This window comes from Anomalospiza imberbis, chromosome 20 (assembly GCF_031753505.1).
Source record: "Anomalospiza imberbis isolate Cuckoo-Finch-1a 21T00152 chromosome 20, ASM3175350v1, whole genome shotgun sequence".
NCBI lineage: Eukaryota > Metazoa > Chordata > Aves > Passeriformes > Viduidae > Anomalospiza > Anomalospiza imberbis.
The window spans coordinates 9,247,916-9,272,623 of NC_089700.1; the positions used below are offsets into that span (position 1 = coordinate 9,247,916).

At 40.4% G+C, this 24,708-nt stretch overlaps 1 protein-coding gene across 6 annotated transcripts in view; it reads right to left on the minus strand.

Moving 5' to 3' along the window:
- The window catches only part of BCAS3 (BCAS3 microtubule associated cell migration factor), a 300,455-nt gene that overhangs the window by 193,625 nt on the left and 82,122 nt on the right, over positions 1-24,708 (minus strand). For 4 of the 6 annotated variants that reach the window (XM_068210669.1, XM_068210673.1, XM_068210674.1 and 1 more), the window contains 2 exons: positions 11,950-12,100; positions 5,072-5,116 (listed from right to left, as the gene is read on the minus strand). In XM_068210669.1, the coding sequence (XP_068066770.1) occupies positions 5,072-5,116; positions 11,950-12,100 (196 nt within the window). The remainder of the gene's footprint in view (positions 1-5,071; positions 5,117-11,949; positions 12,101-24,708) is intronic. The other 2 variants (XM_068210670.1, XM_068210671.1) reach the window with 1 other exon arrangement.

Sequence of the window (24,708 nt, forward strand, 5' to 3'; positions counted from 1 at the left end):
GACCCCACAAGGTGCATGGAGCAGATCCAGGGGTGTGAGGATGTTTATTGAGACATCCTGAGGTATTTCTCCTCACAAAACCACGGGCAGAGCATTGTCCATGCCTCAATTCATTAAATCAGGATTTCACCCTTTCCTTAAGAGAAAAGCTGTTTAACAAAAAACCCACACAGGATTTTTCTTTCTTCATGTCCCCTTTGTTCTAGTCCTTTTAATTGAATTCTTTTATATTTTTCTTTTCACACTATTTCACTCCTCCCTTCTCTTCCTACCCACCCCTCTTTTCCATTTTTCTTCTACCAATTTCTTCTTCCACACAATTTCAGCCTGTGACCAGACCATCCCATTAACCTGGTTTTTACATGACAATCTCCAATTCTGAGGAGTGTGTGTGTGTAGGTACATGGAATTCAGCACTAGAAGAATATTTTTGAACAGCAGAAATCAATTAAAACACGGTATGGTTATAATGATATTTAATTCATACTAACAGGTCATATAGATGGCAAGCCCATGATCACACGGACTTGGATCAGAGCTGAAACTCTTGTACATGTGGGAGAAGCTGGAATGTCCCAAAAGAGCAGTTGGAATTTATAGTCAGTAACTGTGGTATTGAACCACCACAAAGCACTTAACATCCAACTGTTAAACCTACAGCTACAGATGACTGGGTCAGAAATCTGTGTTCCAAAAAGGTCCTGACTAAGAACGTATTCCCTTGCTTGCAGTGGCACATCATGGTTCTATATCAGAATATTTAAGTTGTGATTGTCTTAACTAATAAGTTTTTATTAGCTACTCAGGAAAAAAAATCAGAATGGATTTCTTTCACTTTGAAATAATCATCTGTCAGAGAAAGAGTATTTTTAACCTGATTGTATATTGAGAATTATTTTAGCTCTCACTTTTCAAGTATTCACATACTCATATTCCTTCAGAAATGAAAATATAAATGCATCAGTGAATTGTTGCTTACTTCAATTAATAAATGATTGGGTTTCACATCGAATTCAGGACAGTGTCACCCATCAGTCACTACAAAGCAAACCAGAAGCACAGGTATGACTCGGCCATATTCACTTCCTCTTGACAGAAGGATCTTTCTGTACTGTCATAATATTCTTAATATTCTCAACTTTTACTGAACAAATTCTGAGGTTATTAAAATGATTTTTCAAGGTCAATGAAGTAATTTAAGATGGGAAAAAAACTGGAAACAACTGCTATTCTCAGCTACAAACTGGAGCAAAGTTCTACAGGGACAGAACTGCCTTCAAGCCTTGAAGCAGAAGTGAACCTGGGACTCAACACATTTTTCCAGAGTTCTCCACACTCTGAGTCCCCAGACCTGTGTTCAACCAAATACAATTATAAACAGCCTTAGAGGAAATGGTCTGAGCTCAGTTCTATTTACATCTTGTCTTTAGGATGTGCATCTTTCAAGGCAAGCACTTAAGTGTTGGTTTCAGTGCCAGAAGCTTTTCCCTCCGAGGATGATGTTTTGTAGACAGAAAGAGCAGACCTTGTAAAACACGATTACTCATGTGGTTAAACTCAGCCCTGCTAGCAAACAAAGACAAGCAAACAAACAAAAAAGATTTGTGCATCTTATTGGTTTGGACAGATTTCTGAAAATGCTGTTGAGATGTCAACAAGTCTATTCTGAAGTCTCTTGCAGCTGAGGAATCTTTTGTTTGAGCATCATTTTACTCAATTCCCGAGTTCTCATCGATACCTTCCAACACAAATTTCATTCCTTCAGCAAACCTCCAAAGCCCAGTTATTTTCAGTAACAGTAATGCCATTAGAAAAATATTCTTACATGTCATTGTGATATTTTAACAACTTGGAAACTATAAATCCTCATTATTCTGCTGATGCAAACACCCTCTCAGCTTTATAAATGATAACAAAACAAGAATGTTGAAGGTAGGTGGTGAATGACTTGTTTCAGCTATGAACTCCTGCTCTTTCCTTGCTTTTGGCTTGTCAGCACTTCAAAAATTATTCCAAGAGCTGAAATTTAGGCACATTTGTCCTCACTTTTACAAAACAGTTACTTTAAAGGAAATCTTCTAATACAGTAACTTCCAAAAGATGGTACCAATAGCTTTCCTGAGAAGGGATGCAGCAAGAAATTCAGATTTTTGGGAGTCAATGCTAAAACCAAGACAGTGAAGCATACAGGACCAAAACATTCCCCATTATAATTTCACTCCTCATTTCTCCCAAACCCTAGGAACAAGAGCATTGCATTTAAGACATCAGAAGGATGAAAAGGCAGTTTACTTTTCCCTCTCTGATCTACTCCACTGTGCAACCACACCTGGGATTCAGTGAGACACAGCAGCAGTTTCACTCCAGTTAGATCTGTACAGAAATCTCTATCAGGAATAGAATGTATCTGGGGAAATTTGTAATATTATTAAATGTTCTAACATAATTTTGGAGGACTATTTCTGTCTTAAATGCCAAAGCACCAAGACGTAGATACAGACATGGCCAACTGATATTTTCTACTGAAATGGCACAAAAGGAGATGGGAGGAAACTGAAGAAGAAAATGAAGACATCACTTTGTCAGAGCTTAAAAAGCAATGAAAAGACTGAGCTCAGCATGCAAGTTCTTTCATGCTGCCAACGCAGTAAGAACAGATTAAGACCTACTGAAACCATTCAGAGCTCCCACTTGTCAACCCTGTAACACATCAAACTCTGCCATAATCTCTGGAAATGCATTGTGGTAGATCTTTGTAAAAATACTAAATAGTTACTAATGTTTTAATAAATATTTATTTATTTAACTAGTTAAATCTTATTATTTAACTAGCAAGAATTAATACTTTTAAAATATTTTAAAAACCAGAGGCTGCACAGTTCATGATGGAGCTTTATATCTCACAAAATTCTTCTGGCTCTTAAATGTATCTTTAAGTCCATTGTCAAACAAGTGTCATGACTTTAAAATAATATATAAATTGCATATATGTGATATGAAGGAGTTGCCTTATATATTCAAATATTTATAGTCAAATAGTACCAGTCTGCAAAGATTGAAAATCACTTTGATTTTATATTCCAAACAAACAGGCTCCAAATATATGAGATTCATAAAAACAAAAGCACTTATTCCACACTAAACCCACTGAAATGGAAACATCTATGACTGCTGATGGAAAAAGTTTTATCTTGACTATGTAAGCAGCAACAAAAGTATCAAGAGAAAAATACTGCATGAAATTTGAAATTACACATAAAGTTACAAAAAAAAATTTGTCTCAAAGTCCAGACATTGTAATTCATTTATCATTGTGCCTAAAACATGAAAATAAAGATGTTTCCAGTTGTCAGATCATGAATAAAGCAAGGAAAAGCACGAAAAGCAATGGTAGGATCCTTTATTCACCAGGCACTTAGCTGTCAAATCAACATCCATTTTGTTTACAGAATTTGAGGTCTCATTAAGACCTTAATGGAAACAACATGATTTCTTCCCCCACCCAAAGTGTGTTTTTTATCCTAATTTCTCTGTAGATGAGTAAGGACCATATTTTTGAGCTAGCACTGGCATTAAACAAACCACAAAAAGAGTCTTGTGAAAGACAGGCAACAATTTTGGAGCCTATTTCATATATTCCCCTCTTTAATCTCAGTCTTTTAATCTTACTTCAATCTAAAACCATTTCTGGTTGACGACATCTCCTGCTTCGTGCAGGGGTGACCCACACAGCCTTTGCTCAGAAACCCACTGCCAAAACTCTTCCTCCAGAGCCTCTGCACCTCTTAGATCACCACCAGGCAAAATTCTTTGGTGCACCATAAACTGCATTTAGAAATGGTTCTTGGGGAGGTACTTCAGGAATTAGGAATTCTCCATGAATAAGGCAAAGTTCCTTTCCTTCTCCTTTTTCTTTTTTCTTCCTCCCTCTCTCTCCCCCTCCCCTCCCTTTGCTTCTCCTGGCACAGCTCCCAACTCCCTCCTCAGCCTTTCTCTGGGAATTCTGTGTCCTACAAAGCTCTTAACAAGTTCTTTTCCAGAAGAGAATATTCTGATAGAGATATTGAAGGTGATACACGTGATGCCAACTTGTAGAGCAAAGCCAAGAGCCATGTACAAATATTCTAACAGATACTGGTGGGCATAGTTAATAGATATCCTTAGCTAAATTAAAAACAAAGAGAAAATCCCAAACCCACAGAAAAACCCCAAAAACCCAAGCCCCAGAAAACTCCTTGCTGGAAGTTTTAAAATTTTCTAATGTGTTCCTAATTCTTCCATTCTTATTATCCAAAACTTCCAGCATCTAAGCCCAATCCTGTTAAAAAGTGGTGACTGAGGTGATGCAGCACTGCTCAAATATTGAACCAAACTCCAACATCAAAAAACTTGTTAAAACTTGCTTTTTCCCTCATAATATGCTGCATTTTTTCACATTAAAAAGAAATCCCCTTTTATTTCAAATATCCCAATTTTAACAGAACTGTTTCCCATGTTGGAATGAGATGATCTTGAAGGTCCCTTTCACCCCAGACAGTTCTGTGATTTTTTTTCTCCAGCATAATCAGCTTTTCTTTTTTTTTCAGTACCCATTTTACTGCTTCACCTCTCACTGCAGTACTTTACTGCCTACTCACTGCTAATCTGGCTTATTTTTCAGAGGTCATCATCGATGTTTTCTGTCTGTAAGCAACTTAGTGCTACAATAATAAAGGAAGCAATATAGAAAAAAAGAGAGAGGCTTGTTTGGAAAGACATTGCAATCATTTCTGCCCACTTAGAAATAATTTATTTTTTCAACTTCCCTGGTACTTAAAAATTAAATGCACTCTCAAAGGTAAAAAGAAGGGGGAAAAAAAAAGTCAATTCAATTCCTTGCAATGCTTGATGGTGAACACGCATCCAGAGTTTAGAAGTGAAATTATGTGCGTGGAAACCTATGGATCAGCCATGCAGGTAAACAAATTAAAACAAAAAATCAATCCAAAATTAAAAAGTCTAAGCACAGAGTTATTTTCAGCAAGGACAGCAAATGGAGTATAGGCATGCTGGGTTTGAACTGGGAACTCACCAAGGAGCTTTTATGGAAAAACATCCTGCTCCAAACAGGTAAGGTCTTCACGGAAAGGGGAAAAATGCACAGAAATTAGATGAGAACTCAATTCCCAACAAGTACACTGTACATCATGCTATTAAGATTTATGCAGAAAGTGACCAGAACCGTTGTTAGACCCCTTGCTGCTGGCCTGGAGGAGCTGCCAGGGGAGCAGCAGAGCCCAGGGCACAGCCCCAGAGGTGGGAGCTGCCGGGGGACATCGGTGCAAGCTGGGCTCGGAGTTAGGGCTGGGGTTAGGCACAGCTCAGGGCCCCCCTCCAGTCTGCTGCCAAAGCTGGGGCTGCAGCAGACACTGAAGTCAGAACTGACAGAAAAAGGGAATTAGCATCCAAATCAGCCACAGGTGGGGGTTTTCCATGGAACACTGAGGGGCTGAGTGGGGCAGTTTTACGAAGTTACTGAGAGGAGGTCAAATAAAACCAACAGGGGCAATCAGAACCTTTTAGGGACAATTACTCAGGCTGTTGCTAGGACAGAAACACCCCATGAAATTCAACTGCTTGACCCAGAAATCTTCTTCCCCCCGTTAAAAGCTTGCACAGATGCAGGAAAGAGAGGACTAACTTACTTCAAATGTATTTGATGCTCAATCACCAGATCTAGAGCTGAGTGCTTTTGGCCACCCAACAATTTACACCATGATTTGATTTCATGTTTTGTTCAAGTATTTCGCACAGTGGAGAGTTTTTAACCCAATATTAAACTGAGGGCATTTTCAACGGGTATTTCCCTTTAAAAAGCCATTGCCATAGAGAGATTTGAATAAAATCTGAAAAGGAGCAAAAGGAGGCAAATTTAGAGCTACTCACAGGCTTAAGGCTTCTTTTGAGTCTCATTTGGGATGTAACATCATCCACAAAATCTCTAAATAATTGATTTTGTAAATGCCAATGGTTCTGTTTTCTTTTCATACTCTGACTCAGCGATAAGTTCTGGGTAGCTGAAACAGGTGAAATATTTCCAGGCAATGAATTACCAGAAAAGATCCAGCACTGAAGGATGTATAAACACTCAGCCATAGACCAACACAATTAAAAGGATACCAGCCTGATAAAAAAGAATTCAGTGAACTAGATCTGACATGAGCACAACATCAATGAATGAAGGGATCCTCTCAAAAAACATTCAGGTGAAGGTACAAACCTAAGACATATATTCTTCAACATGCAAAGATGCAAACATCCAAAAAAGAATAGAATATTACAGGGAAAAAAAAAACAAACTATTTTTAATTACTACTGTAGGCCACAAACTCAATTTTTTTGAGCTCCATGCAAGGGACTGGCCTTTAACTTATTGTATTTAATAAATTGGTTGATATTTTTGGGGACAGAGCTCATTTGGAAGAACCAACCCCCCTTCTAGACCTAATATATCATCTTTGAACAGTGGCAAAACCCAATTAAATTGTCTGAACTGAATGATCTCCTATAAAGTCAGCACATCCAGTCCCCGAGTCAAAGGCCAGTCTAGAAGATGAGTCCAGCACTATTGCACTGCTTAAATATTTAATTGAAAGCTGAATCTCCTGCATAACCCAAAGCCAACATAATTTAAAACCTGGAATGTATCGAGTGTAAATTTGAAGAGTCATTGGAGAGTGGTCGGATCTGCCTGGGAGAATTCAATTTCTAAATGATGATCATGGATGTTTTGGACACTCTTTCTTTTTCTTCTTCTCTGCCTCAGTTGCTCTGCCTTCAAACCTCAGGCAAATAACTCCTGAGCCCATGAAACACCGCAGAAGTTAACACCAACTTTTTCTTCTTCCACAATTGCTATATCGACCTGATTGTACTTGCAAATGAACAAATTCTCTTTATTTTAATTGTAAATTGGCCCAGGTGGGCTTCAAATGAAGGTTTTGTTCAGTTGGTTTTGGATAGAAAATGGATGGAAATGGATAGAAAATTTTGTATCATGAACAAAATGTAATCACACTTCCAAAGACTACAGCAGAGTCTTATTAAAATGCTTTAAGTGTGAGAAAACCAACTTAGGACCTCCTTTCTGTTCAAAAGACCTGATTTCTTTAAAGACGACCATTTTTTCCCTATGATATTTATATAAGCAATTGTTTTCCCCTATTTCCTTCACATAATATGGATGGAATGCTAATTGAGAGCGAGAGAGAATTCACAAATTACAGGACAACCCAACCTTGAAGAGACAGCACCAGATGGCTGCGCTCGGTGACAGCAAGAGAGCAGTGCCAAGGCAAAAACTCTCCCAGGTTCCCCTTTCCCAGAGCTAGGGAGAAATTCCAAAGGAAATCATGCAATGAAGATGATTTACCATTCAAAGTTCTGACAGAATCTTCGCAGTTTCTTACCCGATTCTGAGTTTTAGCAAATTGAAAACTGAAAAACTTTGATTTCGTGTTGTTATGTTTAATAAAACTATTTAAGCTTTTAATAAGCTTTGCAATATCCATTTGTTCTAACCCTTGTCATGCCAAATCGAGAATCCTTTCATAAACAGTGACATCTGAACAAACTTTAGCGCAAATAATTGTATTTTGTATCAATTACAAATCATTACAAAAGTTGCTTTGTTACTAAAATGTATCACAAAAAAATATAAAATATGTCTGAGAAACGTGCCAGAAAGAGAATGTCTGGCTTCAGACAATTGTGCTGAATGCTTTAGCTTTACTTTTTTTTTTTTTCTCTCTACTATTTCAGGTGTTTTTTCCTAATTAATTGTACCATAATGTCATGATTTTGCACCACTTATTTTTTTTGCTGCAATAACTGACTCTGGGATAAATGAAGCTCCCTAAGACAAAAAAAACCCAAGATACATGAGTGCATAGAAAAAATTAAAATTATAAAATTGCATCAGATACTTTACCTACTTCCCCCTTCCTCACTGAGGGTGGAACGAGGGATGGGGTGAAGAAGGGATAGAGTTTCATGTTTAAAAATACACTATCTAAATCTCCTGGCTGGAAAAAAAAGCAAGGTTTATGCCTTTCCTGCAAGGCACACTGGATTTCTGTGTTTTGACCAGACTCAGCCAGGGCAGGTTCCATCCTGCTGCTCACTCCAGCAAGGATGAATTTGGGGGTGAAGTATGGTACAAACAGAATGACCCTGTCCCTTGAGGAACTTAAAACAAATGCTGCTGTCAGAGGAGCCAACTCTGACAATGGTTTTTCTTTTGGGGCAATTACTGTATTTTTTCTTTCCCTCCTTCCCATTACAGCTCATCCATGTCCCCACTGGCAACTAACTACAACTCATTCCACAAAGCCAAGGAACTCTTATGGAGTTACTGCGGGGCACAAAGCTGAATTCTAGAATGTTCTGATTCACTGCCTTTTATAGACAACGAGATGGATCACACAGCTCTCCCCCTTTCCAGTCTATAAGCTCTTTGTAAATGAGAAATGAATTAACCCATTCACCAGCCTTGACAAGGAATTCAGCATTACTATCAAAATTTTGAGGGGGAAACTGAGGCACAGATATAGAAAGACTTATTAAATCCAGCTCTTGTGCTGTCCTGCATCCTCCTCTAATCTCTAAAACATCAGAAGCTTCCTTACTCATTAGTGTTAGAGCCCCTCTGGGAAAGCCTGAATGTGCTGACAGCACAAACTACAGGAAAGCCAGTCAATGGGATGACAAAATGTAGGGACAAAAATTAAGTGCTTGATGAAGGTGCAGAAATTACAGTGGGAGACTTGAAAAAGCAATGGAAGAAGCAGAGGGCAGGGAAGAAGGAAAAGGACAGCGATGGAAGGCAGAGGGGATGCTCCGAGGCACTTCATGCTGACAATGGAACTTGCATTCAGAGCGGCGACTGATCAGAACATGTTCCAAAATCTACATGTTTGCAGGGGGGAAAAAAGCATCTGTGATGAACAGCACGGTCACGACACAATTCCAGACTCCGTCTTTCATTCCCATAGGGCTACAGGGAACACTTTTAAAAAATTTACTGCCATTCCACCTGTCAAGCAACATGACAAGCTTTGCAGCTCTGCTCCAGACACATGATATTAAGAGCACTGATCAGTCCTTTCAGTACCTGGAAAATATTTTGCTGTCTTGGATACTGGCAGAACAAACCCCAACTCGATTTTTTGGTTAATAAAATCTACAAGACTTCATGAAGATTTACTATTAAAGCAGCTGATGCTAAGAGCAAATAAAACGGACAAATCCAGCCCTCTAATTATACGGTATTTGAGCCTTGCTTAAATATGCTGCAACAGATTAAATTTTTAATTCTTTCAGAGTCACAAGCACGGGAGAGGAATCTTTGAGGGCGCCTGAGCAGCGAGTGCAGGAGCTGAGTGATCCCGGCTCCGTCTCTGATCGCTGCACAACCGCGAGGTTCAGCAGCTGCTCCCAAGGAAGAGCCTTGTTTCCTCGGAGCAGTGCTTAGAGGTGCTGACCATGTAGGTGTAAATACATCTGTCTTTTGCCATTTGCAGTAATACATGCCTCCTACACTTCTCCCAGCGAGGCAGATGGTCCCTGTCCTGTCGAAATCTTACACTGCACAGACTTCCAGTGCTATGTGTTTGCAGAAATATGAGGGCAGATGTTAAATATGTTAAACACACGCTTTGCCCCCTGGAGGTTTAAGTTAAGGCTGCTGTCTCAATTTGGTCATTTTAGGCATGCCAGGCTTCTTGGATCCTAGGCATTCCTCTTAAATCCCTGCTTTATAAATAACAGCTTTTCATGTTAATTTTGTGTACTTTCATCAAATATTTTGGATGCAGAACAAATGAAGGAAGCTCTCGGCTTACCGTTACAAGGCTACGTGGGCTGTGCTGAAAATTATGATCCTCATTCATGAAAACTCTATTTACACGGCAGGGTATTTCCCATGACTGTTGTTTTCCCCCCTTACATAAGCCTCATTGAGCATTTTAAATTTAATTAGTTTTAAAAATTACATAAAATGGAACAGAGACAGTTTGTGAATAGTATAATTTACCATAAAACTACAAATATGAACACTCCAAAAATGTTTCAGACATTTAAGAATAAAACATTAAATAAAATACTGCAGACTTATTACAATTGCAATAATTTTAGAAAGGTTTCTTGCTATAACACAGCATTAAGGAAACCTTTGTAAAGAATTTCACATTAAATACAACTGCAAACCAAGAGATTTTTTTCCAAATCCTTCCCCTCACTGCTCCTATGACCTACCTCCCCTGGCAGGCCCTCAGGTGAATTTTTAATTTCTTTCTCTGCCATGTCCCACCTGGTTCTAAGTGTCTATTCCAATTTTGGGAGCCCACATTTATATTTCTGTCCTTCACTGGCCGTATTCTTCAAGTCAGGTTTTTGATATTTCCCCTCTTTGAGGAACTGTGACCCCCTGCCCTGTGACACCCTCCCCCTGATCCCACCTCCCTTCCCGTCCTCATCCAGGATCACACCTGGATACGCTTCCAAAATTCACCTGAGCAGCAAGAATTTTTTTTTTTCTCTCAGCTTAAACTGAGCAAAAAACTAAAAAGGCAAAAATAAGCAACTGAACAGTGTCTGTGGAGGAAGCTAAACCTCAACATGACCCTCAAAGTGTTTCTTCACTGTTTCTTAAATTCCATTTACAATTATCTGCGAAGTTCAGGAATTCCTCGCTGTGCTCGGGGCAGCTGCGTGTCTGTGGCTCACGTTTGGCTCAACGAGCGCCGTGAAATTCCCGTTTCACGGCAAGGGCAGGAGGGGATTGCCGGACAGACACGAACGGATACGCACGTGCACAGCCCAGCTCCTGACTGCCAGCGCTCCCACCCGCTGCACCCAGCCACAGGGGGTTTCACAGCACGTCCTGAACTCCAGCACAAATATGGGAATTACACGGGGAGAGAGGAATACCCACGAGCTCTCGCCTGAAAAATAATTCCCAGGTGATGAAACACAGGGGAAAATTCACCTCACGAGCAGGGTTTGAGCAAGAAAGCACTGAAGCAAGGGAGGCAGTGCCTGTGTTTGCCAAAATGCAGGAAAAGGTTAGGAAGCTGTAGGACTCGCAGTTGTTTTGTCCAACCACATGCCATGCTCGGATCTACTTTCCTCAAAAATATAAAAGCCCTCTGCTATCGGATCAATCAGATTTTTAACTGGAAAATATTTAGGAAATCAAACAAGCAGAAAATGAGAGAGGAAAAATACAATCATCACCCTGTAGCTTTAATTACAATAAAAGAATATTTAAAGTTTAGCAAGAGAAAAATGTCAGTTGTTGGACAGTATTAATTAATTTTAAATTGTTATGGTTTATGAAGCTCATAGAATCTTATATATTTAGAGAAGCTTTTCCCAAGAAATACTTTGAAGTGCTTTATCATGGCACATAAGAAGTACCAAAGTGCAGCTGACTCTGGAGTGGAAATCCACCCAGTCCAGAACAGTACAACAGAGGAAAAATAAGGTCAAGAAAACAGTGGGATTAAGTTTTGCCTTTCTGCTGAACCTGGCTTACTGTCTTTCTAGTTCTGATGGTCAAAAATCGTTTCTGCTTGAAAAGGTTGGAAATCAAAATAAACAAACTTGGAAAAAAAAGTAAAGCCATATTTTATTCTGATTGAATACAGCTCTGCTTATGTTTCACTCCAATTCCTGGTGTGAAAACGTCTCCTGACCCACTCAAATGAATATTCCTGAATTTACAGAGGTTTGTTTTCAGGTTGCATTTATTTATCTGATGTTTTCAGTCTCCTCTTCCTCCCACCCCTCTTCTGCTGCTATTAAATTACACACACTGAAATGAAAATATAGAATAAAATTGATTCTCACTAATAACACAAATGATTTCCACATGAATCATAAAGGCTGAGGAAGGTTTGTGCCACTTACCCTGTGCGTTTGGTGATGGTCCCTAATGTCATTGGCTGCTTGATTTGAGCAAGAGGCAACACCACAGTCAAACTTGGGAGAGGCAGGAGTCGAGGATTGCCAGGATTGTTGTTTGTGAAGTTATTGTAAGTGTCTTGGCTGTTCAATTTACCTTGATGGGATAGAGATGCAATAAAACACATTATTGAAATTTTTTCCTCATTTATCATTTCTACATCTGCCTGAAATAAAATAAAAAAGACCAAAAAACCCCACACAAACAAGCTGTTGTTATAATAAAAGAAAAAAAATCTAAAAAAAAAATCTTCGTTTCAGATAAAGAATAAATTACAATGGAAGAAGCGATCACTGATTTTACATATGGGGATAAAGAAGGATTCCCTTCCATGCAAGGGAAATTATTCCTCCTGCTGCTGCTGCTGCTTGCCTGGCAGTTTTGTTCACCGAAAAGTTTTCGAGTTCGATTTGAAGGACAAGCTCTGGATTCCAATTCTCTATTTAAAAAAAAGGAGTAGCTAGAAGAGAATTATTTTCCTAAAGTACCACATACAGTGTTGGTAATTGGAAGTCCTGAAAAGGTCGCTTTTGTTGTCTCGACGGATAAAGACATACAGAATAATCATCTGCAGAACTAAGGCTGGAGGGAAATATCAAGTAACTATGTCAAATAAAGCCACGCCAAACTAGATGTAAAAATAAAAAAAGTATCAAAAAAGTAACAAATTTCATATTCATTCAAAAAGACGAAAATGAAACACAGGTACTGGGAAAAAGGAAAGGAAAAACATAACAAAAAAGCCCTCAACAACCCTAAATTTAGCTGATTTCAAAGAGGTCTGTGCTGGATGGACGCCCAGTTTGGATACGCTTTCTTACTCGCTGTATCACTCTGTAGTCACAACCTTTCATTCTTCAGTTGGAAAAGGAAACTAGCTCCAAATTTCATGGACAGTAAAGAAAGAAATGTGAAGGAACCAAAGAAAGAAGTTAAACAAAAAAAGGGGCCAGTCTGTTTATAGCAGAATCAAAAGTACTTTAAATAGACAAGCAACCATGAATTAAAAGGTTTAGATCATTAACTTGTTTTTCTGTGTTCCTATAATGCTGTGAAACGCTGGCTTTGTTCTTAATCAAAAGGGAACCATATTGGGAATTAGGTTCCTAAACAACCGATGCATTCTACACAGATATTATACAAATCCCAGGCCAAATCCATACAATCTGCCTCAAGAGCAGCCACCTTTTTTCAAGGAAGAAAAACAGCACAGCAAAGGGTTTCTCACAGGAAGCTGCCTGAAAAGCTTTAATGGTACTTCAGATGGACTGAAAATAGGAAAAGGAAGGCGGAAAAATCTTAATGAATGTCTCATCATCCTAAAGACACTCAATGCTTCCTTCACCCTTCTTTTAATACTATATAACTGTAAGCTTGGGGGTTTTATTTGGGTTTTTCTGCAAAGCCCCCAGACCTCTGCGTCTCAGAGAAGCACAATAACAGAAATGATGAAATTACAAAGTGTATTTTGTGATAAGTATCTGGCCTGAGCATCCATCAATACGTTTTAAGAGAAATAGAAAGGCTTTAATGAAGAACAAGCCTATTGAAGTTCCCAGGGAGCAGATTTCATTAATAGCAATTTTCCTCTACCAACTTGGAATACAAAGAAAAAGGAAAAGGGAAAAAAAAACCCAGCTCAGTTTTAAATAAGACTGAGATGCAATTAATTTTTTAAAATTAGTTTAATAATGCATTTTTGTTTTTTTCAGGAAGGCATATGAATAGTTTCATGCATTATTGTCTAATTAGTCACTGTTCCTGCAGCCAAGGCCTCTCTGGAAGTGTTTCCCTCTGCCATATTCCCCTGGATCCACATGGGCACAGCAAACACTGACTCCAAAGGGGGCTCCAAATGTCTGTAATTTGTTTTCTATTACTTGTTCAGAATCTAATGATTAACTCTGAACTACTGATCCACAGGCTGGGTTGGAACAGCCTCCTCTCCCCTCTCAAGGCACATTTCATGTCTCAGTGCCCTCTGCTCCCAGCTTCATGTGGTTTTCCACATGCAAAGCCTTCAGCTGATTCAATGGATTATTTGCATGCAGAGAAATGAGGAATTTACAGACATCCTTCCTACACAAGGATGAGCTGCTTTGCTTCCATACAAGCTGAGGACTCCCAAAGCAGTTAAGGACACTTAGAGAACTGCAGGATTATCTCATCCCTTCAGAGGTTTTTATTAATTGTAGGAACAACATCTTACAAATTCTTAGGCTCATGCATAAGGAAACATAATTAAACCCCCCCAAAAAAAGTACTAAACAATAAAAAAAAGAATGAAAATGTGTAAAATATATTCTGAAAGGGACTAAAATATAAGATGATTCTTCTTTGAGAAAGAAACCAAAAAACATCAGGAGGTCAAGCATTTAATTTGTAACTATGTATTTGGAAGTACGGCTAAATCTGATGTATACAAACCTCAATAAAAAATTAACTAAACCAGACCTCAAAACGCACAGCACTTCACAGCACAAACATGATAAAAAAATTCTGCTGTGACAAATGGAAAAGCTGTAAATACCAAACATATGTCACAATAACCATTGCCTGCCAACCTGCATTTTCTGCTGCAACAGTCAGTTGCTTCACTGCAAAAATTGTAATTAAAAGTGATACTAGTCAAAAATTAAAAGTTGGAATGCTACAAAGAGGAGAGAAATTATTTTTGACAGGAAAGTTGTTCTTGTAAATCTGACTACGATAGTATTAAGATGGCGGGGATGATTAAGGTTAAAGAAAACCCTCTAATTTTCTGCTGTGCTGGTGTACCCATCCAGGAATCCCAAAAATTACCCTTCCATTCCGCCAGCCCTTCCAAGTAGGGAACTCCTGCAGCAAACAGGAGTTGTGTGTGCACAGGGCAGTCAGATCGGGCCAAAAGAGCACAAAGAATGCAGTCAAGCATCAACATTATTTCTACAGCTCAAGTTGTTGTTGATTCACTGTCAAAGGACAAGCAACAAATAAGCCAAAGTTTAAGTTGGGTAGAAATAGCCAGTATTCTTCATCCAGCAGAATGCTGAACTCAAGTTACCTCCTGACATGTGGACAGTGCATTTAACTGTAAATGGCTGGAGACTGACACACACAGATCTCATCCTACAGACTACTCCAGGAATGCTTTTACTGCAATCAATCATCGCCATCACAATTCCAGGGCAAACGTGTCCTCTCAAGGATCATTTCCAGTGGAGCATCCCAAGCAAGGAGGCACTTTCCCTTGGTAATCACCCAGAGCCCGCGGGACCCCTGCAAGGCGTGGGGTCAAGTATTTGTCTTTCCATGGGCTGCCATAGAGGAGATTTTCATATCAGAGCTGTGCATGGGATACATTAAAGCCAGTCTAGGCTGGTAAATCTCTTACTAATTTTACTAAGGGACTTCTAAAAAGCTGGGGATGCCATGGCTCTGGAGTCAGACAAGTTTCTTTGCAAGTGCAGCCTTACGCTGGGCAAACATCGCCTACTGAGACATGGAAAACCCAATCCATTGGTTTTGGACCTGTTTGCTGAGAGTCTGCAAAACCCAAAAAACCCCCAAAACCTGAGCCACTCTTTTCCAGACATTTTATTCCACTGACACTCAAAGGAGAAACGGATTAAGCTGAGGATAAATTGAAGAAAGAAAACAACAATGGGCTTTGTTGTCAGAGGGAGGGAGCGGCCGCCGGGCCGAGCTGTATTCCCAAACCAGCCATCACTGACAGACTCACTTCCACCGAGCAAAAAAGGGAGGCCTGCAAGTGCCGGACAAAAGAAATCCCAGCAGACAAAGAAAAAACAAATTAAAAGCACCATTATAAAATACAGATGCTATAAGGAAAATAAACTCCACAAGATTTAGTGGGTTTTGAAAAAGCTGGACATCTGTGGAAAAGCCATCAGAAGCAGCTCCCAGGTACGGCCGGACAGGCTCGGGGTCCCACGGCATCGCTTCCCTCCTCAACCCCTGGGCAGAGACACCCTCAGCTCTCCACAAACCTCCAATGTTAAATCTGCAAGTTACTCTTTAGGCCTGAACATGAGATTAAAACATTTGATCAAATCACGCTTTTTAAAGTTTTCAATCTGTATTTTTGGATAAGAAAGGAAAGGTACATCAAGGGGAAAACATTCAAGACTTGTAACATTGTTCAAAAAGCAATCAATCAACTGAAAGCAATTAATACACTTACTTGTCCTCTTGTGATCAACTAAGAGCCTTGATGAATTCAGGCCAGATTTCAAATTGGTCAGTGTTTGAGCAGAGCACTTGAGGGCACTGCTGTCAGAGATCATCTCCGAGGAGAGAGGAGGAGAAACACCCTGATTTTTGGCACTACTAATGACACAATTATACATCCAAATGCAGCTTGGCAGGGACATTCCCCAGCCCCAAGGATTGCACTCAGCAGCAACAGCGTGGCAAAAAGACTTCATAGGATCCTAAAAGAATAATGTGGAGGAAGCCCCTGTTACTCTGCTCTTTAGTCCAAGCACAGCACCACATTAATGGAACCAAATCACTTCTTAATCTGATTTCAAATGAGTCTGAATCCATCAGTACCACAGATCCCATTTGTGCATGGAAATGGAACTCCTAAATCACAGCCAAGCTTAAAACCAAAACTACACCTCACACCAACTTATCAACAAACCGAAATTAATCCCTTTTACCCATTAAATTTCAGCATGTGTATGACATGTCTCCAAGTGCTGCAGTATTTTCTTTGGTGTAAACTGTCAGCAAGCAAAGCAAAGAGGACTTGGCCCAGACAATTTTTTTTCTGGTAGGAAAGTAATGATCAGAAGGATTTTAGCTTCTCTGTACACTTTATTTGAAAAACTAAAGTGGTATCAAGCACCTCTCAGCCTTACAATAAAATGCTTCCATGTTGATTTTTTCCATTTTTCTTCCATTACTCCAATACAAAAAGCTTAGTAATGCAGTGTCATTAAAATTCAAACCCTACTTGATTAGCTTTTATATCTTCCAGTATTTAACAGACTCCATTTCAAAGGGTACCACGAAGTCTACTGACATTAACACTACATATAAACATCTATAATTTGGTAAATAAAAATGCAGTAACTCCAGGCTATGCAACCATGTGGAGGCCAAGTTACAGGAAAATGAGCCATGTTTGGCCATTATTTCTGTTTAGTGTAACACTGAGGATTCCTCAGCTAAACATTCCCTAATTGTATAATGCAAGGGAAATAAAATCCTCTCTAACTGGTAGGCAAAAAAACGGCAGGAAAACCAGAAGTGTCAGGGATGTGGGGGTTTATTTTGCTTTGCTTTTTATTCAATACAAAAAGTTTCCCGGATGAGAATGGAAAGCTTCCCAGCTTCAGTTCCAAGACTTTCACCCTCATTTCTGACCTTTCCTCAGACATGTTCCAGTATAATCTGTAATCTACTACAGTCGGAAGAGGAAACAGCAGCGCCCTGGTGAGAAATGCTGCCTTGTGACCCGAGCAGAGAACCCAGCGGAAGCAATGCTGGCTCACGGAGTCCTTGGAAGAGCCTGACAAACTCAGGAACGGCCCAGGAAACACACCCAGCACCACCAGCCCTAATTACTGCCAAAGTGGGCTTTTGCTTTCATGTTTTGTTTGATTCAGTCCAACATGTGTTATCTTTCTTTGTAGAATGTTAGACATTTTCCTAGAAAAAGTCAGGAAACGAATTATTTTAGTTAACGATCGCCCCTCAATTAAAGTTACATTGCCATTTCCTTGAATTGTGTCCTATCAAATTTAAACTCATTTCACACCCTAACCCTCAATATTTCCAGTACAATGAGACCCATTAAAGGAGGAATATTATGTCTTAGCTCCTGTACACATATCATGTAGCTACTCAGAGCTAAACCTATCACTAACTTGCTTCCATTGGAATGGATGGGAGAAAATAACGCAGCCGGTTGTTTTTGTAACATTTAAATCTGTTTGATATGGAACCTTTGGAAACACAGCTGCACTAAATCTCACGGTCACCCTAAGAAAGCAGAGCTTGCTCTCTGCTTGTATCCAGGCAAGGCATGTGATGGTGACAGCTCCTAAGGCAGAGTGCTCAGCAGAGACGCGCAAGCACCAGCCCAAGTGTCTCAGTCACTGCAGGGACACAGTCCCCTGCCCTCTCACCCAAGCTCCTTGAACTTCAGCAACATCCACTCAAAAGCTGAACATGGCCTCATAACAGTCCCTTCCTCCTTCTGGAGTTCTTCTACTGTCTTCAGTTCCAGGAACTTTGTCCCTCAGTTAAGAACTGTCCTGCTCACTGATACCCAATGATCTCACTTGTGCTCAGCAGAGAAGGAACTCCCATGACCCCTTTGCGGCCTGTGCCTCTACCTGGACAAAGATGGATTTCCTTAGAGAACAACCCCTCCACCATCACACACACAAATCTGGGATAATAATCGTCTTTCAGGACTTATTTAACTAAAAATACTGTTTGTGCAAGGCTCAAGCCCATGTATGGGCAAAACTCAAAATAAACCCAGCCAAACTGGTTTGCCAGCTGTTGGCTTCAGGCTCTGCGCAGGCAGCGGCGGCACCACTTCAGCTGGGCTGTTCCAGATGCTGTCACCAGCCAAAACAGCCAAACTGGCCACCCTTTGCTGGGTCATCTCCAGCAAAGGCCAGGGCCAAGTCCATCCTCTTTGAAACAGATCTTGCACCTTCAGCTCTCCACAGATGGGAAGAGTGCAAGTTTAGTTTCTTATAACTACTACAGGTGCAACTGCAGAGTATGCTGCAAACAAGCATGAAGGAGCAGCGCCATCCTCCCCACCATGTGGCTGTAAGCCAGCTCTGGGCCAGAGGCTGTGGCTACCACAGCTCTGGACTGGAGTTTGCAAACTCAAGTCTTGAGAGGACAGGACTCTCTGAGCTCCGACTAACGCTGCACTAATGAGGTTATCGTGCAGGCAGCCTCCGGGCGCTGGGGAGAGGCTCTGTTGCTCCGATTTCTTGCACATGGGAATTTTGCTAACACTGTCTGCTGGTGAATGATGAAGCGCTTGAGAAAACAAGAATGCACTATTGCTGCCCCTCGTCGTGTCCATCCATCATAATTCAGATCAGCACAGATTTCAATTCAAAGCCTTCTTTCAGAACGACTCCGAGATGCTTCAGCATTGTAAACTTTGGAACATTTCAGTGTCTCAGACTTCTCTTCCAAATGATACAGAATAAAATTATCTTTATCAGCTTAATGTTTTTTGTACTGAGACAGCACAGTCAAAAAAACTCATCTGCTGGTCACAGAAACTGCAAAATGAACTGGGCTGGGAATTTCTGAAGGACATCTCTGTGTGCAAATGTGTTCGGTGAGGAAATAGGGAAAGTTTAATGGCAGCCCCTTACCCTGAGCTAACTACAATTTATTTTGATGATACATGTTAATACATCTGTGATTTTTTTTTTTTATCCTCACCTTTCCATCTCTGACTTATTTTCCCTCTGGTTGCAACCGTAAGAACAAATATTTTAGCATCTGAATTCAATCCCGGTTGAATACGTGAGATTTATCCCAAGTTATGTGGAAAAAAAATAAGTGCCTTGAGAACCACTGCATTTGAGAACTTGATAATAATATCCATGGGTAATTATAATAAATGGCTTGTCTGAAACACCCATAGGATAGGAACTGAAGCAATCTGTCCCTCTTGCACCCACCACACACCCTTGGCAGCCCTGCTCTTTTACCCATGACCGTTGAGGATGTTTTCTGGCTCCGTGACAGCATCGTGACTCAGGTCATGAGAAGTGTCAAAGATGCATTTCCTTGAGATGGGAAAAAGCAACTGATTTTAACAGCCCACAAGGGCTAAACGAAAAAGAATAAGCTCAATCAGCATATTTAAGGGTAAAGATAAACCTTTTAAAAGATAGAAGTATATTTTATTTCTAATCTTAATGCTTATGTTTCTTTCCATAAAGTGTTTACATTTTTCAAGTTACCAAAGATGCACAGTTGATTAAATGCCTTACTTAAGAAGAATAAACTGGAAAAAAAAAAAAAAGAGGGCAGCAAGGGCAACACCCATTTACTGCATAATCCATCACCAATCATAGAGACAGAGAGTCTGATTCAGGCTGCTGACACCAGGGAGCAGCCCTGGATTCCCAGAATACCCACTGCCAGGGGAAGCAGAAGGTGTTTGGGCTTGAACTCAGCATGTCCATCAGATAAAATGATTGTTCCCACCAGCTCTTGCCCCATTCCTTCCCCTCGTTGGTTACTTACACGGAGCTTCACATGCTTTCACCTTCCCTCATGCCAAACCTCCCTTGTCATGCAACACCCTCCATACTTAAACCTCCTCCTTCAGCTGATACGGTCTCTTGAAAAACTCTAGATTTTACTTTCTCACCTTCTGATCCAACATATTACAGGCTTCTATCAGGTGAGCAAAGCTACTTTCTGTCATTTCACTGATGGCAGCTCCCTTGAACCACTTACATTCCTTGACCCACCAACAAATGTCTGCACTGCAGTGTCTCCCCTGTGCTAGACCACTCTTCTCCTGACCTAATTCCAGCCCCTCTCCTTTGTGCTTTGGCCATGAACCATGCAGAGAATCTTTCCTGCGTCACTCCTTCAGTGACCAACTCTTTTCAGCTGCGCTGTTACTCCAGATCTCAATCCTAGTGATGGCTTTTATGCTGATCACAATCATTTCAGCTGCACACAGGTGTACCTAACCCTCTGAACTGAGGCACTGAGAAAATGTAAAGTTGTGCATGTTACTTCTCATGGATCCTTAATATTATTATTTATCAATTTCCAATTGGCAACTGCAAAACCCGATCCAAGCACTGCATCAGCTGCAGGATGTTGTTACTACCTGCAGTGTTCAGAAAGGAAATGCACTAGCCTGACTTTTATGTACCTGGTTAGCTGGGGAGATTTGCGGATGGAAAAACATGGGTTTACTGTAAACTAAGAGGGAGTAATCAAAGGAACAACTGAAATAACCATAGAATTACAAACTGTCATTCAGTAAGTCGTTTTCAGATAAACACTTAAAATTCCAGTTATCACTTCGTGGACTCCCTCAGTACCTGACTCTGACACATCAGCACCTGACCCTCTCAAAATTTCCTTCCATTTGATGTTACCAAGACTGAAATCATCCATCCTGACAGGAAAACTTCAGTGGGATGCTCACATCTGTGGCAATCCCACTCCTCTCTGCCTTCCCCTTTCCCTTCACCCCATGATCCATCTCAGCCATCACAGTCTCCTGTGCGCTGCCGATTATTTCCCCTCTGTCTGTCTACCCACAACCTTTCCGAAACAGTTTGCTCTGACCACTGCTACAGCATTTGCTGTGCTAAATCACTCAGTCATAGATTTTTACACTCCCTATCTCCAGAGCTGCAATTCCCTTCTGATGTCCGTCTCCTTCAATTTTCAATCTATCCGGAATATTTGAAACTTCTCTTTCAAATATCAAGGCAGACATGTCCCAGTCTTCCATCTATGCAGTTTACAAAAACCTGCTTCAGAAACACTTGATGTACAGACACGAACTTCCCTTGTGACAGAATTTATCAGTCTACTTCCCTACTTATCTGAAGGGAATGGATCTTTTCCTTCCACTTCAGAAACTATCCAAAATACACCACCCACTTCTTTCACTCCGTTGATTCTCTACCCATTAAAAAAAAAAAAAAAAAAGGAGTGGGGGGGAAAAAGGCAGCTGAAACACAGCAAACACAGCTTCCTTAAACCCAGTAAGCTGCTGGCCGCTTCCCAAACTGGTGATTCCAGCTCTTCCCACCTCTTGTCCCAGCCCTACATGTGGCACCTTCCATCGCCACCACTGGGACTGCCCAAGAAAGAATGAATCACCACCGAATCACAGAATGGTCTCTAAAAGTCATTAGCAGAAAATTCCCACCAGGTAAATGAATTTTGGATTTTTTCCTCAACTGCCTTAAAACCGTGAAGAGTAAAAGTCCAGGTGAAGGTGTGAAGAGAATCGCTGGATGCTCCAGGCAGCACAGAGACTGTGGAGGGTTCACAATTGAAAACAAATAAATATTTACGATGCCTATACGAGCAGCTCAAAGTATTAGTGAAAAGGAGAGGGGTTGATCCTCCTCGCCAGCATTTGTCCGGGTCACGGCGGTTCCACGCCAGGTCCCCCCTCAGGGCCGGCCCCGCCTGAGGCGCCATGGCCGGGGAGAGGGCGCCCCCTGCAGGCCGCGGCGGGGCAGGCGGGAGCGCTGAGGGAGCCGGCGCGGGCGGCGCGACCGCGGCGAAATCTGCGCTCAGAAACGGCGCTGCAAAAGGAATTATTTGAAATTATGTGAAATGCCGCTGAAATTAAAAAAAAAAAAAAAAAAAAAAAAAGAGCCGAGTGTGACGCTGTGGAGAAACACGACAGTGACACAAACGGGAATGTCAAAAGCACGATGAGACAATGCGGGCCGATGCTGCAGCTGGCTCTGCTGTTTCCGCGCGAAGTGTTTCTATCATGAGACGCTACAAAGAGAAAAATTAAACTTCATAGAGAGTTTTCCAAGAACCGCTGTCAGCTCGTGTTCCCAGCGTTTCGTGAAGGAACTGCCCTCCGGTGCTTTAAGTTATTATACAGTTAATTTTCTCTGAAACTATTTCTGTCTGCCTCTCTGTAAATAGGTGGTTTCTTAAGTGAGTGTTACTTAAAGGAAACCAATCTGTTTTTCAGGAAGGGCTGATGATGTCAGTCCTTTCAACTCTGCTTTCCCATAAGAATTCTTCTAGTAAAAGGAGTTTCACTCTGGGAAATAGTGAAAAGTAACGTGAAAATATGTAAAGCATCTCAGGCTGCATGTTTATCAAACTTCTAGTTTTACGCTTGGATTTTAATCATGTTGTGATTGCGACAAATGAAGGAAAAGCAAGAGAAAACCTTTTGATTTTTAAACTTTGAAAAGATTTTGCAATGAAAAACGTGCCATACTAAAATATTTATAAAGAATAAAATACAAGCCTGAATGCACTGTATCAAGAACATGGTTTCTTAATAATTCTAAATTTATATACTCCCTCTCAGCATCGGCATTAAATCTGAAACAGAACCACGGCACACTATGAACAGTTTTTTGGCAAATAAATAAATACTTCAATCCCCAATGAAATTCAAGGCAAATTCAGAGAGTATCATATTATTATGGAATATTTTTAGTAGGTGTGGATGTGTAGCTGTAGATCCAATGTTAACTTATTTGATTATTATTTGTTCTGGTGCTGGAAATTCCTGCAGCCAACAGCAGAGCAAACCGAGCGAGCAGAGCTACACAGACTTTATTTCACTTACTGGTGGTGCAAGAATTAATAACATTCTGTAAATTTTAATTTGCAGGATTAAAATAATTGGAGTTATGTGTAGTTTTCAACCATCCAAGTAAAGCATTGCATTTTTACAGCTAAATGCTCCTTGCTATTCATATGTGTCCTGAAGAGAACACGGAGATGGCTGCAACACCAAGGACATTGCTCTGCTTTAAGGACTCATCCCTTAATCCTCACAGCGCACCTGTGAGACAGGTAAGGGCCACAAACCCAATTTTATACAAGTGAAATGGTCACATAAGGCCAGACTTTACCCTAAGGTTCACCCCAACAACCAACCGATGTTGTAATAGTCTTATAATAGTAAAAGCCCATAAAAGGATCCCAACATAACTCAGAGATTCCTGACAACACGCTCTGGCAATCCAAGGGAATGACAAAAATACAACCTCGCTGCATTAACAGACAGAACAGCCCAAACAAAATCTCTGTCGGCTATAAAAGGTGCAAAGGAAATATCTCTTTATCATCCTCTGTTTAACAGTTTACTTCATTCTGCTGGAAAGAACAAAGCCAAATAATGATTCATTTGGAAATGAAATCATCCCTACCCCCAGCAAAGGCTGACTTTGTGTGGGTAAACAATCCTAGGGTGCTCCAACACAATGTAAATAGATTGCCTTGCTACTATATACACAGCAAACAGTTTCATTTTGAAACTAGGAGGAAAAAAACAAGTGAGAAAAATACGACAGAGCCCGAGCTCTGAAAATATTTACAAGAACAAAAGCTAATCATAAGTTACCATCAATAAGCTACAATTGCTAAGCAAAAGGGAAGATAAGGCAGATATCAGCAGAAAGATTAAAAGCAGTTTTTAATGTAGGGTTTACTGAAAGTTGGAAAATATTTAAGAGGAAAATTGTGATGACATGACTCCACATAGAAAAATCCTCCAGTTTGCCACAATCTCCTCTGAATCAGTCACTTAATCAACACCTTGTCCCAGAGCAATGGTGCTCTCCAGGACACGGTCTCTGGCTTTACTTCCATTATAATCATCTGCACTTAGAGGGGTGATTAAGGAACATAAGTTATTCTTCTTGAAGAAGGCTGCAAAATTAAAGTCATTCCACATGCGGGGAACACAGAGATTATTACTATTGTCACCCAGCAGAGAGCTGACAGACAAAATCAGCTGAATAAAATTCACCAAGGGTTGCAGAGCGAGTTAGAAGTAAAGCAAAGAATTAAACCCAGAACTGCTCTTTTCTGTTTCGAGTACTCGTTTACACTTCTGTCACCAGACTGCCTTGACTCCTCCAAACAACAATAATTTAACATTATAATATGGTAAGGAGCTGTTACAATCTGAGTAAACACATCTTAGCTCACAAATTAAAATAGTCATTGGTCTC